This window comes from Lactuca virosa, chromosome 5 (assembly GCF_052849685.1).
Source record: "Lactuca virosa cultivar CGN04683 chromosome 5, Lactuca_virosa_CGN04683_v6, whole genome shotgun sequence".
NCBI lineage: Eukaryota > Viridiplantae > Streptophyta > Magnoliopsida > Asterales > Asteraceae > Lactuca > Lactuca virosa.
The window spans coordinates 303,793,371-303,807,731 of NC_136430.1; the positions used below are offsets into that span (position 1 = coordinate 303,793,371).

The 14,361-nt window shown below is 36.1% G+C and overlaps 1 protein-coding gene across 1 annotated transcript; it reads right to left on the reverse strand.

Moving 5' to 3' along the window:
* Window positions 1-5,000: 5,000 nt before the first annotated feature.
* Window positions 5,001-9,095, reverse strand: LOC145116948 (putative chlorophyll(ide) b reductase NYC1, chloroplastic). The gene is made up of 10 exons (XM_079053247.1): window positions 8,676-9,095; window positions 8,334-8,412; window positions 8,114-8,249; window positions 7,815-7,889; window positions 7,475-7,670; window positions 7,303-7,371; window positions 6,693-6,832; window positions 6,311-6,433; window positions 5,963-6,155; window positions 5,001-5,407 (listed from the first exon to the last, which is right to left on the reverse strand). The coding sequence occupies exons 1-10, from the start codon at window positions 8,997-8,999 to the stop codon at window positions 5,219-5,221; spliced, it is 1,524 nt and encodes a 507-aa protein (XP_078909373.1). The 5' UTR covers window positions 9,000-9,095; the 3' UTR covers window positions 5,001-5,218.
* Between the last annotated feature and the right edge of the window lie 5,266 nt (window positions 9,096-14,361).

Here is a 14,361-nt window from a genome sequence, read left to right on the forward strand (position 1 = left end):
CTCCTTCCATTTTTTCGAGATTTAGGGCATTTCAAGAAGGTTTTCATCCAAAAATCACTCCAAGATACATACTTGTGGTAAGATCTTGTCAACATACTTTCTTTCTACAACTTAATCACTCTTCTTACCACCTTAAATTCTTGATCATACTCCCTAGAACCCTTCAAATTCGAAGGTCTCTTCAAGAAGATTGTTAGGGCCGAGAATCTCATCAATCTTTTCCATTTCATCTACAAAACCGTGAGCAACTAAGCAAGGTGAGTTCATACCCCCTTTTTTTTTTCGGTTTTTACTTGTTTTTGGGGGGAGAATACAAGTACTATGTGATGATCTATGTGTGTTTGCATGTTATGTGTGATTTCCTTAGTTTTTGGTTGTGATAATGTGTAATACTTGTGATATTTCGAGATCTATAGCAAGAAGGGTGAAAGAATCATAAACAAAAATATAATAAACAACATACATCATAGATCTATGGGTCCTTAAGTTTAAAAAGTGAAAAATAAAACCAAAAGAACCTTACAAGTGTCATTTTTGCAAAATAACAAAGATTGGGTATAAATTGTAAATTGTCGGTTTTATGAGGGTTATAAGTTGTTTATTTGTATAAAAGCTGATTTCTATGAAAATAACACTTTTTAAAGGGTCAAAAACATAAATTTTAGCTTAATGGGCTTACAATTGGGCCTAATGGGTTTTGGGCCCAAGGTAGCGAAAAAATGAGGTTTTGAGGGGCTGAATTGGAAAATTTAACAAACTATGGGTCTAAAATGTAAATAAACTTTTTCAGGGGTTAAAAAATGAGTTTATTACCAAATTTGGACTAAAGTTGCAAAGTTTTTGAATTTGGGGTCAAAACTGTAAAACTTACGGAATTCAGACCAAAAATGTAAACTTTTTACAAATAAAGGCTGTAAATGACAAATGCAATAGTTTTGGGCTAAAATTTCTATTCAAATAAAGTTTGGGTGGAAAATGTCAAGAAAAATGGTTTAAGGACCAAAAATGTAAATTTTCATAAAAAGGGACTAAAAGTGCCATTTTTATAGAAAAAGGGGCCACAATGATCAATCTAAATGTTTTTGGGCCAAATAAACAATTATAAATGTTTGGGTTAAAAATATCAAGTTTATAATGTGTAATTATATATATATATATATATATATATATATATATATATATATATATATAACTAAAGCTTCGTTGAACGTTAAGTCATTTCTTTTTAAACATTGTGAATAAACATTTAGTAGACAACAAAAATATCAACAATACGAACTTAAACTCGATAAAACATAAACGATTCAATGGTTGGACTCAAATACCTTCTTTTAGTGTTATTGGGCCTTTGTGACCCAATATCATGATTTTTGGGCCCAACATAAATACACATGTTTATTGGGCCTCAGGTGACCCAATTACATGCCTAATGGACCCTCAATGGCTTTTACATGCTATTTAGTGGCCCATTTGCATTGCTAGTAAGGTCCAAATAAATCATATGCGTGATGGGCGAACGTGTCCTTCGCATACTCGACAGCCTTTAATAACATACGCGATTAGTGGGCCCCCGTAGTCCTCTTCTCTCCGTCTGTTAGGCTTATCTTCTATTCAAGTAAACAAAAATTAGGTCGCTAACCAAGGTTGTTCAATTTTATTTGGATTTAGTGAGTAATAACGGGCGACACCAATAAGTGTCGGTCGTAGTCTGCAGTTATAATCAAAGTCTCCTAGAGGGAGAGGGAGAGCGAGAGTTTGTGTATAGATCTCTACAGGGGTGACTCCCCCACACCTAAGCTGTTCGCTACAGTTAGACTCGGCCAGTCTAGGGTGACAAAATCTTAATTTCAATACCGGCATTCGCAAGAATGCCAAGACAGACGAACTAGTCATTATTATGCATGGTTATAACGACTCACATAGAGATCCAATACCATCTAAGTAATCATGGGAAATCATATTCATTCGTTGTGACGATACAATAATACAAAACGAACATACTATTTTATCGGAAAACATCGGGTTTTCCGGGGAAACAACATTATTCACTTGCACTTTCAATACAAGAATTCATTATGAGAAACATATCACTTTTTCATATTTTGAGATCATTCACGCATATACTTATGGATCATCACACCTATTTCGTAAACAATTGTCGTTTAAGAAAATATCAGATTTTCTGGATTTTACAAACTACACAAAACATTTTCATATCAAACCTACTTATGAACTCACCAACATTATATATGTTGACCGTTTTCAAAATAACTTGTATTCTCAGGTAACAGAAAAGCTGAAGAAAATTTCCGAGTGTGTTAGGATGTTATGTTATGTGACTATCAGGTAACAGATAATGCATGGTGATGTTTATGTTATGTTTCATGTATATTCATTGTGATGATATTTCAATTTAAGTCACGCGAGCCCTCGGACGTTTCCGCCGTCTGGTTTGGGGGTGTGACATGACCCGGGTATACAAACTGATGTTGGATTGTTTAGTGATTGTGTTCATTGATGATATCCTGGTCTACTCCAAGACTAAGGAGCAACACGAGAATCATTTGAGGTAGGTACTAGAGACCCTAAGGAGAGAGATACTTTATTCCAAGTTCTCTAAGTGCGAGTTCTGGTTGCAAGAGGTGCAATTTTTAGGGCACATTGTTAACCAGAAGGGTATATCGGTCGATCCTGCCAAGATTGGGGTGGTGACGCGGTGGGATGTTCCGAGGACACCATCGGAGATTCGGAGTTTTCTTGGCATAGCGGGTTATTATCATAGATTTATCCATGGTTTCTCCAAGATTGTTATACCATTGACTCGCTTGACGAAGAAAATTTTCACTTTCCGTTGGGGGCCTTATCAGTGGGCAGCTTTCGAGACGTTGATATAAAGATTATGCGAGGCCCCGATTCTCACTTTTCCCGAGGTTATAGAGGATTTTTTGGTTTATTAAGACGTGTCTATCTCGGGATTGGGAGCAGTACTCATGCATAGAGGTCATGTGATTGCTTACGCTTCGAGGCAGTTAAAGCCTCACGAGGCGAATTACCCTATGCACGATTTAGAGTTAGGGGTTGTGGTTTTTGCCCTCAAGATTTGCAGGCATTGCTTGTATAGGGTTAGATGCACTATCTACACTGACCACAAGAGCCCAAGATACCGGATGGATTAGTCTAGCCTGAATATTAGACATCGGAAGTGGTTAGATTTGGTAAAGGATTATGACTGTGAGATTTTGTATCACCCTATGGAGCAAAACTCGAAGACCCCTCCTCCAAACACAAACATATTCATTCTGATGGGGTTCGCACAATGCGAAGGCTATATGAACCTCCTTAACTCTCAAAACTCACCACAAATACCATTTTTAGGAAACTATTTCAATCTCACCTCACCCCAATGCAATTTCAGATATCACCCTACATACAACAAAATCCAAACCTTCAATAAAATCTATTTAATACATTTGCTTTCATGCCACAAACAACTACACAACCACCGCCTACACAACCAATGGAAGATAAGGTTCCTGAAATGCAAGAGGGAGGCAGTTGGAAAGCTAGAGGAAAGGGAAAAAGAAAGGGAAAGAGATCGCAGAAAGTGAAGAAGAAGCTCCACTATGGTGGACACCAGAGGAGGAGTATGTGTTGGTGGTGTCGTGGTGTGGTGTGAGACTTCAAAAAATCAAACTGTGGGAAATGATATTATGAGAGTTGGTTTTTGGGAAGCCATGCTCGGAAAATTTCAAGCGATTTTGAAGAAACAACCATATCGCAATGTCAATATGCTTAATAGAAAGTGGACTCTAATCTGTCGTCGGTGCACCAAGTTTAATAGAATTTTCATGAGACTTTCTTCGCAAAAGCAAAGTGGTGCGAATGATTTCGATTTGTTCAAAGCTGCGAGGGAACAATATCACATCGAAGTAGGGCATGCTTTTCAAGTATGAAAAAATATGGGAGATTGTTAGAAAAAATCCAAATGGATTAAAGCGCAAACATCATCAGATGCACAATCAAAGAAGTCTCACAATTCTAGTTCGTTTGACATTTCCGATGCACGAACTAACATCGACATCAATGCTGACACGGATGACATCCACAAAGACATCGAAGAGGTCCCCCCTATGTCGACCGGTCAGGTGCGACAATGCAAAGCACGCTCAACGACACGCGGATGAAACCGAAAGAAGGACACAAGAGTTGGTGGAAATGAAAGAAAAGTTTGACAAACACAATTTAATAGCAAAAGGAATGGTCGAAGTGCAACGCCAACACTTGGAATTTCTTCGTCGTCAAGCAAAGGAAGATCCAATGGTGAAGGATTTGACAATTCTTCGGACCCGCGAGGACGATATGTCGAAGGAGAAGTGCAAGTGCTCCGAAAGATGAAGGAAGATCGAGAAGAAATATTTAGACTAGGACTGTTATATTTTTTCCTTTCAATGTTTTTTTTGGTGTAATGTTATTTTCGGTTTTTTAATGTTATGTTTAATTTAGGATTTAATTAAATAACATGTCTTAATTATTTATAATTTTTTTTATAAATATTAGAACATAAATATAAAAACAAATTGGAAAAAATAGAAAATAAATAAATCGTAAAAAAAAGTGATGACATGGAAAATTGAGGGTGTTATAACATGTTGTCCATTTCGTCGTATTATGTTATAACATCGTAAAGTAACATGACATGTGAGGTGTCAACTTTTGGATATGATAACACCCGTTAACTAGTGACAACTTTTGGATGTGATAACATCCTCACTAGTCTTAATTACACCTATTAACCCTCAACTTCATTGAGGAATGAGATCTTACGATACAACTACGACAAAAACCCATGTATTAATTTTATAAATAAATGTGTGATGTTTTAATAATGTAAGGGCCAAATGTACAAAAAGCTAAAATATTGTCCATATTGTTATTAAGTTCTCTTACCATCAATTAGACCTTCACAACAGCAAGACTCTTTACACATCAAATATCAACAATAACAAATAAATACAGTTTACATTACATTACATTTGCAAGGTAGATCTAATACAAGACTCCTTGAATCAACTACTAACCCCTAATTTTAAATCAAATCAACAAGCATCTCAATGGAGATTTGCTTTGTTCATCCCATAACAAAGAACACATCGCATTTTGCTAGTTTTCTTTACAAAAACCCTAATGTTTAAATTGAATCAACATGACGAAAAATTGTCTATGTGCCAGGTGCCGCGTTACCAGTGGTGCTCGAGAGGATAATAAATGCACAAACTATAGAAAGTGAAAAGACAGAGACCCACGTGTTTTCTGTGTACATTTCCATGGCGTCTGTGAATGAAAAACGAGTTCGACTTTCAGCCCAGTTTCTTAGCCTATCTGCTTCTGCTGCATATAATGCTCTTCCCTATATCATAGAACATATTTTTATTAATTTCACAACTCTTTTTTTTTTGCATATCTATTTCATTCAAACAACTAAACTCATGGAATGTTTGGAAATCTATTAAAATTCCCACTTGTTAACTCAGTTTAAATACAATTTGATTTTCTTGAGTCATGTAATCAACATTGGTTTAATACAACAGTACTAAACAATTTGCGAAGTATAGTTAGTGAAAAGGGTTAAATGCAAGAAAAGGCATTGTAATTTCATTAATTTTAGTTAGTGAAAAGGGTTAAATGCAAGAAAAGGCATTGTAATTTCATTAATTTTAGGAATGATCGTTGTGTTTTGTTAAACCAAAATGTTGATGAGCTGACTCAAGAAAGTCAAAAAACATTCATCAAATGACATAAATAAGACACTTTTAGAAAGTACACTGACTAGGTTTGTACAAAAAAAAAAGAACATTGACCTAAGTGGAAAGTAAGATGCCATTTCATGACCTTATCTTTTATATATATATATATATATATATATATATATATATATATATATATATATATATATAAATTGTACCTTATCATCGAACCATCGTCCTCGCCTTACCCAAGCAGTGACCAATGCAAGTAAAATTCTTGGAGGAGTTAAGTAATTAATCGCCTTTCCACTTCCTTTTACAACTCTCATCCGTGGGACCAATGTTCTAGCAACTGTCTCTGGTAGCTCACAAATTATATTAAACATTTGCTTATTCTGAATAGTCGATCCACTGTCCAACAAAAAAACCAAAGTTTTTTCGTAAAACATTTTTCATCAAAAGAATTAGAGTTGCACATTAGGACCGGGCCCAAGGTGGGCCCGGTCTGTGTGCAGCTCAAAAAATGATTATATCATAAATTGATTCTTTTATAAAGATTTATGTACCTCAAGAGTAAGTCGGTGAGAACCATGCCAGGAGAGGCCGTATGAACTCCAACTTTTGACTTTTTGCTTTCTTTAAATAAAGACGATTGAAGTTGTCTAAGACCACATTTTGTTGACCCGTAGCTGTGAAAAAGGTGGGTTTCATCAGATGAACAAGTAAAAAAATCTAGGGTTTTGTTTGTTACCAGACGACTATTTTTGATGAGGAGAGCATTTACGTCATTTGCACAGACGAGAGATTGAGAGCGGGTGCATGTCTCATATATATTTTTGGATGGGACAAATGTTTGAAACATTTTGGCATAGTGACTTTAGTGTCAATACTAATCCAATGCATGCTAAATGCAGTACAGTTGTCCTGCATAAAAGACTAAAAACTTACACAGCTGTCAGAGGCGTGCTTGATCCACCGGAACCAGCACCATCCATGTTAAAAATATGACCCGCTTTGTGTTGGTTACTCATCACGTGCATGGCTTCACGGGTGCAAAGTATCGACCCCACCAGATTTGTAGACACAATCTATTTAAAATCGCCAAATAAGAAGTGTTATAAAAAATTCCAAATTTAAAATTTTCATGAGGTGGGGAAGCGAATCAAGATAATACAAATGTTTAAAAATTATGGTAAAGTACAAAGAAGTTTCACAAATATTTTTCAATTTAACCTGGTAAGACGTTAATTATTTTCTATAGTGATTAAACTATTACACTTTTTTTTATCGTTTAAGAAAATCATTTTCCAGATTACCTGGCATTGGAAAAGATTAGAATTAAAAAAAAAAAAAGCACCGTTTTATCGAGTGGCTAAATAGAAAAAATAGTGAAAGGACATTGTGCTTTTTATATATTTTTTTCCTTATAGCCAAAAAATATTATAGTTTAATGAGCACATAAACAGTTAAGTAGCTAAATCGATAAAATGTTGAAAGTACAAGTGTTTTTATAGTATTTTTTCGTATGAACTAATTAATCTAATAGGCACACACAAACCTGTTGTATATCTTGGTCGGTGAACTCCAACAATGGTCTGAAACCTTTGTTAGTTCCAGCATTGTTTATCTGTAAAACAACACGATTAGCAACCAAGAAAGTAACATAATTCCAAATTTCAACACTACATAAAACACAAATCTTTAATTTTAAATAATTATAAATTGCTCACCCAAATATCTATAGAACCGAGTTCATTGACAGCAAAGTTAGCTAAGTTCCTAACATCATTAGGATCACAAACATCACATGAAGTTCCCACCACTTTTGCATTCGCTAATTTTTTCCTACATGAACTTGCGGCAGATGCTACACCTTCTTGTAAGTTTTCTTCAAGTTCTTTAATTGTCATATCGACAGATTCTTCGCTAAGGAAAAAAAAACACAGTATAAGACCGTTATGTTGTGTTCTGTCACATTGATATCATATTGCCAAAAACAGTATAAGGTCATCATGTGTCATGTCATGTTTTGTCTTGTATAAAATATAACAAAATGGGCTTCAAAAATACCTTCTTGAAGCAATGACCACACGATCTCCGGAAAGTAGGAATTCACGAGCAAGAGCTTTTCCAAGCCCTCTAGTACTATAACCAACAAAACCAACAAATTAAAATTAATCTGTAAGTTATATTACAAAAGCATACAATAATAAAAGGCACATAATGGGAGTTGAAAAATCAAGAAAAGTACAATCTACTTTAATCACTTTATTGATATACCAACTAAAATTACTTCATATTCTAATTATTAATAAACTTTTTTCCCTTTTTATCCATATCAGTATAAAATACAGAAAAACACAACGTACCTTCCGGTTATGACAACATTTCGAGGACCGGCCCGACTAACTTCATCTAAAACCATGTTGGAACCAATCATGGTTCCAATGATAATGCCTCCAACCCAACTATACCAAATCAAATCATTCATTTGACCATCTCCGCCTTCATTCAAAATTTGGTGTTAATATTTCTAAAAAGAATTAATTTAATCTTTGATTAAATGTAGAATCTTAAGCTAAAGCTAACCTGACAAATTGAATCCAATCAACAAAATTACTCCAGTGCTCATCATTGTCACAATATATCTCCCAAAATGAAGAGCAATCTACACATTTCCCAAGAACAACATTCTATCATATTCTACCATATAAAACATAAATAAATAATATATATAACTGTTAGCAATGAGAATAATAACAAAATCCCTATTTATAAAGAACCATCTATGCTAGTATTTCAGGAGAGAATTCAAGAGTTTAACAAGAACATCAATCATAAAACCAGGGTTTTTAACACAACTTACAATTCATGCAACAAGAAAGCATAAACAGTCAAACTTTAGTCATAAATGAAGTTTAAAGAACTAACCTTTGATAAATTCTCTTCTAGCTTTTCCACTGAATTATCTTTCGAAAAGATGAAAGATTTGATAGCTCCCAGTAAGTTTTTTCTTAAGTTTTTATCAGAATTCGCTATCTTCTTCGTACTTTTATTATCTTTTGCACCTCCGTTTTTCCTATCTTCGGTTCTAAACGATTTACACGGCTGCACAAACACCCTCCGTCGAGAAAATGGTGGTATTGAGTCCCACGATACTGAGCTCCGGCAGAAACCCAGTTGGGAAAGCGGAGATTGGGTGGTTCTGTGGTGGAAGTTCGCCGGAACAATGTGAAATTTCGCCACCGTGGCCATTTTATGTCGTTGGACTTGGTGGAATAATTTAAAAAATGTTCCTTAAAAAATATCACAAAAGGAAAGTGCAATGATTCCAATTTTTGTGGGATGGGTGTGGGGTTTTTATCAAGTTTTTTCATGAAAATTGAGAGTCAAAAATATCTAGAGAAGAAGGGATAAGTGTGATGACCACACGTTACAAAAACCTCATCTTGTCACCACGTGGATCTTAGTTTTTTCTGGACGGGAAATTACAATGTTGCCCACAATTGAGATATTTCTTGACACATAACATAAACGATTTAGAATTCATGTCTAATGTTTTTATTCGTTTGCTATATGATCATGTGAATTTAACCATGTTACGTATACATGTTAGCTTCTTAATACGTGTTTTGTTTTGAAAGGAAGGATACAACTTACAAGACTTATGTGTTGCGTGATATATACACTGTTTGAAAAATGGATTTTAATCTTGTTTTGTAGTGAAGTTGTGAAAATTCATGTCTATCTTTACGAAGTGGACATAAATTTATCAAAATCATAATATGAAAGTGGTTATTTCAAATAAGATTAGTGTATCATATTGTAATGATGTTAACGAGGTTGTTAAGCACAACACTCTATGATTATAATTTAAAAGATTGTCGTATGATGTTATTATTAGTCTAATAAGATTTCGGGCTTTATTTTGTATTGAGAAATGTTGGTTCATTAGCTAGAAATCCCTAATTAGCTAGTTTATATATTATGTTTTTTGTTTTCATTGTATATTGTACTTCTCATTTGATAATAATATGAAACCTTAGCAGTTCTATGTCTTGTTAGTTTACATGGTATCAGAGCGTCGTTGATCATCTGTACTTTCGTTTTTGGGGGTGAATTGTAGCAGGCACAATATTGCGCAGATTGATTTGTTCGTTTCGGTATTCCGTTTGATTTGATTTGTTCGTTTCGTCGATTTCTAGGGTTTTGTTTCGTTTGTTGGTTTTGTTGATTTCGAGATCTTGATTGTTGTTGTTCTTATTCATATTTACTGTTGTTTTGGTTATTTTCGTTTGACTGGTGTTTGAAATATGGCCCCGAGAGACGATTCTCTTCAGTTCATTAGTATCCAACTCGATGGCAAGAACTATGCCTATTGGAGTTATGCTATGAAGAATTTATTGCGAGGCAAGACTGTGTTGGGGATTGTTATAGGTGACAAGAAGAAACCAACAGATGAAAAGACTGGAAATTATGCAACCTTACGGGATTCACGTGAAACTGATAACTCCAAGATCATTACTTGGATTAATAATTTTGTTATGTAGTCTATTGGTACTTAGTTGGCGAAATATGACACATCAAAGGATGTTTGGGATCACTTGACTAGGCTGTATAATCAGTCTAATTTTGCAAAGCAATATCAGTTATAGTTTGATATTCAAGCCCTCCAACAGAACAATCTCACTGTTCGTGAATTTTATGTAGCTATGTCGAATTTGTGGGATGAGTTGGCTCTTACAGAAATTGATGTGTTTAAGGCTTTTAAGCCTTATAGTGATAGAAGGGAAGAGCAACATTTAGTTCAATTCTTGATGGCATTACGTTCATATTTTGAAGGCTTGCGTGGATCAATCTTGCATAGCACACCTCTTCCCACTCTTCATTCGGTTGTTTACAAATTGATTGCTGAAGAAACTCGTATCAAGTCCCATGCTGACAAATATCCCAAAACACCCACTCATATTGTCTTTGCTGTTCCACAGATGAAAAGACTGGAAATTATGCAACCTTACGGGATTCACGTGAAACTGATAACTCCAAGATCATTACTTGGATTAATAATTTTGTTATGTAGTCTATTGGTACTTAGTTGGCGAAATATGACACATCAAGGATGTTTGGGATCACTTGGCTAGGCTGTATAATCAGTCTAATTTTGCAAAGCAATATCAGTTATAGTTTGATATTCAAGCCCTCCAACAAAACAATCTCACTGTTCGTGAATTTTGTGTAGCTATGTCGAATTTGTGGGATGAGTTGGCTCTTACAGAAATTGATGTGTTTAAGGCTTTTAAGCCTTATAGTGATAGAAGGGAATAGCAACATTTGGTTCAATTCTTGATGGCATTACGTTCATATTTTGAAGGCTTGCGTGGATCAATCTTGCATAGCACACCTCTTCCCACTCTTCATTCGGTTGTTTACAAATTGATTGCTGAAGAAACTCGTATCAAGTCCCATGCTGACAAATATCCCAAAACACCCACTCATATTGTCTTTGCTGTTCCACAACGAGTTCAATATTCAAACCAGAATCAACCCAAAGTTACATTTGATGAGTGTGTATTCTGTAAGAAGAAGAACCATTAGAAGGCAAATTGTCCTTTGCTAATAAGCAAGGAAAATCAACAGGAACAACAAACGAGATCACATGCACTCTCTCAGCCTTCACATCAGAACATGTCTTCTGGACAGTCTAAATCACGTCCCTCGTTTCCATCTTTTAGGCCACAACAGTACGTTGCTGCTGCACCTTCAGTTGAGAATGAGACAGATTTTACATCACCATCAGCCTTGGATCCCCAGATTGTTGAGCAGTTAACACAGTTTATTGCTGCCAAGCCAACTGCCATGTCAGCTTCCATGTCTCATTCAGGTATGTCTTCATCTAACACTTCAGGTATTCCTTCATCCTTGTGGATATTGGATCATGGTGTGCATCTCATCATATGTCACCACATTCTTCATCTTTTGCTTCGTTATCATCTCGTACACATGTCTTTGTTATGTCTGCTAGTACTACACCAATGTCAGTAGAGGCTGTTGGTTATATTGTCACTCCTTATATATCTTTAATAGATGTCTACTATATTCCTACACTTTCTTTGAATCTTGCTTCAGTCAGTCAGTTGTGTAAGTCTGGTTGTTGGGTCTTCTTTTCTGATTCATTCTAATGTGTACAGGACATTCGGTCTCGGAGGGTCATTAAGATAGGTCGTAGACTTGGGGAGCTTTAAGTTTTGGATCAGCTATATGTTGTTGATGTTTCTGCATCTAGTGTCGATTTGTCGTCTTTTCGTTTAAACCCTTCGTCGTCTGTTTTTTATCTTTGGCATTCTCGTTTGGGACATGTTTCAGCGTCTTGTTTACATTTTTTTGTTTCCACTGGTGTAACACCCGTTCCTCAGGTACATTTCTTTATGTTTTTTTAATTTTATATTTTTGGGAGTTAAGGTTCTATGTGGGGCGTAGATGGTTGATTACGCTAAGTGTAATTCATTAAACCCATGCGAGGGTTTTATACACTACGCAGGGCGTAACCTTAGTTACGCACGGCATAACCGCGTAAGGTGCAAACCTAATTTTTAAGGTTTTTAGCCCTATTTAAGGACTCTAACCCTTTGAGGCCCTTCTTATCATCAACCACCACCCTCTTTGACACCCAACTCGGAACCCTAATCCTCTTGAGCTAAATTTGAGCCTCTTGTGTGTTTTGTGGTACATTTTTGTAACGCCCGTGTTTCTAGGCTAGGCATTAATATTGACATAATGGTCTAAGTTAACCTTTGTAACTCATTTAGAAGAAATGAAAAGGAATTATGTGAATATTATGTGTTTTATGCTTAATTAACCTTTGTAACTCATTTAGAAGAAATGAAAAGGAATTATGTGAATATTATGTGTTTAATGTGTTTTATGCTTAATTATTAGGGTTTAAATAATTAAGAATAAAAATGAGCGTCAAAAATTAAATTTTAGATAAAGCCGATATCTATTAAGAAACATGTAGTGGGCGTGACAAGGATTACGGATATATAAATAATGCCGAAATCCGAGTTATAACGAAGAAGTTATGACCTGTCGGAGTTTCGCGACAAACCGGCACGGTGCCGAATGTCGTAAAAAGTGAGTTTTTGATAAACTACTTTTTAGCCTTAGTAATCTAAACGAAACTCGTAGTATTCGTTAAATCGAGAAGTTCGATAAAAAGAACGCCCAAATCTGACTTCGTATGAGGAAGTTATGATTTTTTGAAGTTTCAGCTTAGCAGTAGACAGCTAAAAACTCGAATTTTAGATCGAGTGATTTTTAGCCAACATGACCTAAACCAGAATCGAAGGTATTTTCATTAGTAGCACATCGGTAAAACGTCTGACGAAAACGTCGGATGAAGAAGTTATGAATTTTTAACGGATTTCCTGTCCCGGTCTGTTAAAAATAATAATATAAAAATTAAATTCAAAATTAGCCGACGAAGTCTAAACGAATGTTGTAGAGTGTAATTTTACCTACGCGTGCATATAAAGAACGTCAAAAACGGAGCTCGTATGCGAAAGTTATGGATTTTAGAAGTTTTAGCGTGAAAAACCGAGAAAAATCCCCAAAACCGAGGAATTTTGCACACGTGGACTTCGGCCACGTGTCCTCGCTTCGCATCCGACGCGTGTCCGGAACCTGCTGAGTCACCGAAGCCACGTGGCGAGCCGTGTCATGTTCTGCGCGAGTCCGAGGTTCGGTCCAATAGGAGGCTGCCCCGTGTCTGATCTCGGTGTGTCATCAGCAACGTGTCCGAACTGAGGTGCTGTCCGTAGCGGTCCAATCAGAAGCCTCCTGCGAGGCCCTCGCATGCGCAACCCATGTGCGAGCACCTGCGCACCTTCGCCTGCGGACCCCACTCTTCTAAGCCGACCTTCGGACACTATAAATAGAAGGGTATGCGAACCCTCCCGGTTACTTTTGAGATTTTGCCATATTTAGCCCCTTTTTCCATATTTTCTTCATCTTAACATTCCCCGAAGCCCCGATATCGATTCTAACACCCGGAATACGCCACGAAGTGCCCGAGAAGCCCGAAAAATTTATCTTTTCGGTTTCGAAGCACGACCCTTTGCAGAGCCCGGTTTCTCAATAAAACTCCCGGTTTTATTAGAAACGATCGTTTTAGGAAACGAATTGCTGCCCGATTTTCATTAAATCAGGTGAGTGTGTAGTTACTTTCACCTTACACATAGATATGAAGTATTTTATATAAAACACGTGCTGTGTGAATATTTATTGTTTGTTTATTTGAGTTGGATGTTGAAGGTGTGATTTATACATGTTTTTAAATAATTTAAACTGTATATGTATTTTTATCTACAAAAATGTTGGGTAAAACATGGGTAGATGAAATAATGGGTGTGTGATGAAAGGTGAGTTGGATAAAGGAGATGATCAGTAATATTGATCATAAGTTGAGGGTGAGTGGTGAAAGGAGATCATAAGTTGAGGGTGAGTGGTGAAATATGAGATAAGCCCTTACCCAAACGGCGACCCCCGTCATTCAGCAGAGTAGGGATGACAACCATGAACTATTCTAGACGGTCTGTGGAACACTAGCAGGCCCGCAACC

Bases quoted from the DNA above. Each gene is read 5' to 3' on its own strand.
- LOC145116948 (XM_079053247.1), bottom strand. From the start codon at position 8,999: ATGGCCACGGTGGCGAAATTTCACATTGTTCCGGCGAACTTCCACCAC. The intron at 8,413-8,675 runs GTTAGTTCTTTA...GGAAATGTGTAG, and splicing joins TAGAAGAGAATTTATCAAAG to ATTGCTCTTCATTTTGGGAG. The intron at 6,434-6,692 runs GTAAGTTTTTAG...CCTTTTTCACAG, and splicing joins AGCACGCCTCTGACAGCTGT to CTACGGGTCAACAAAATGTG.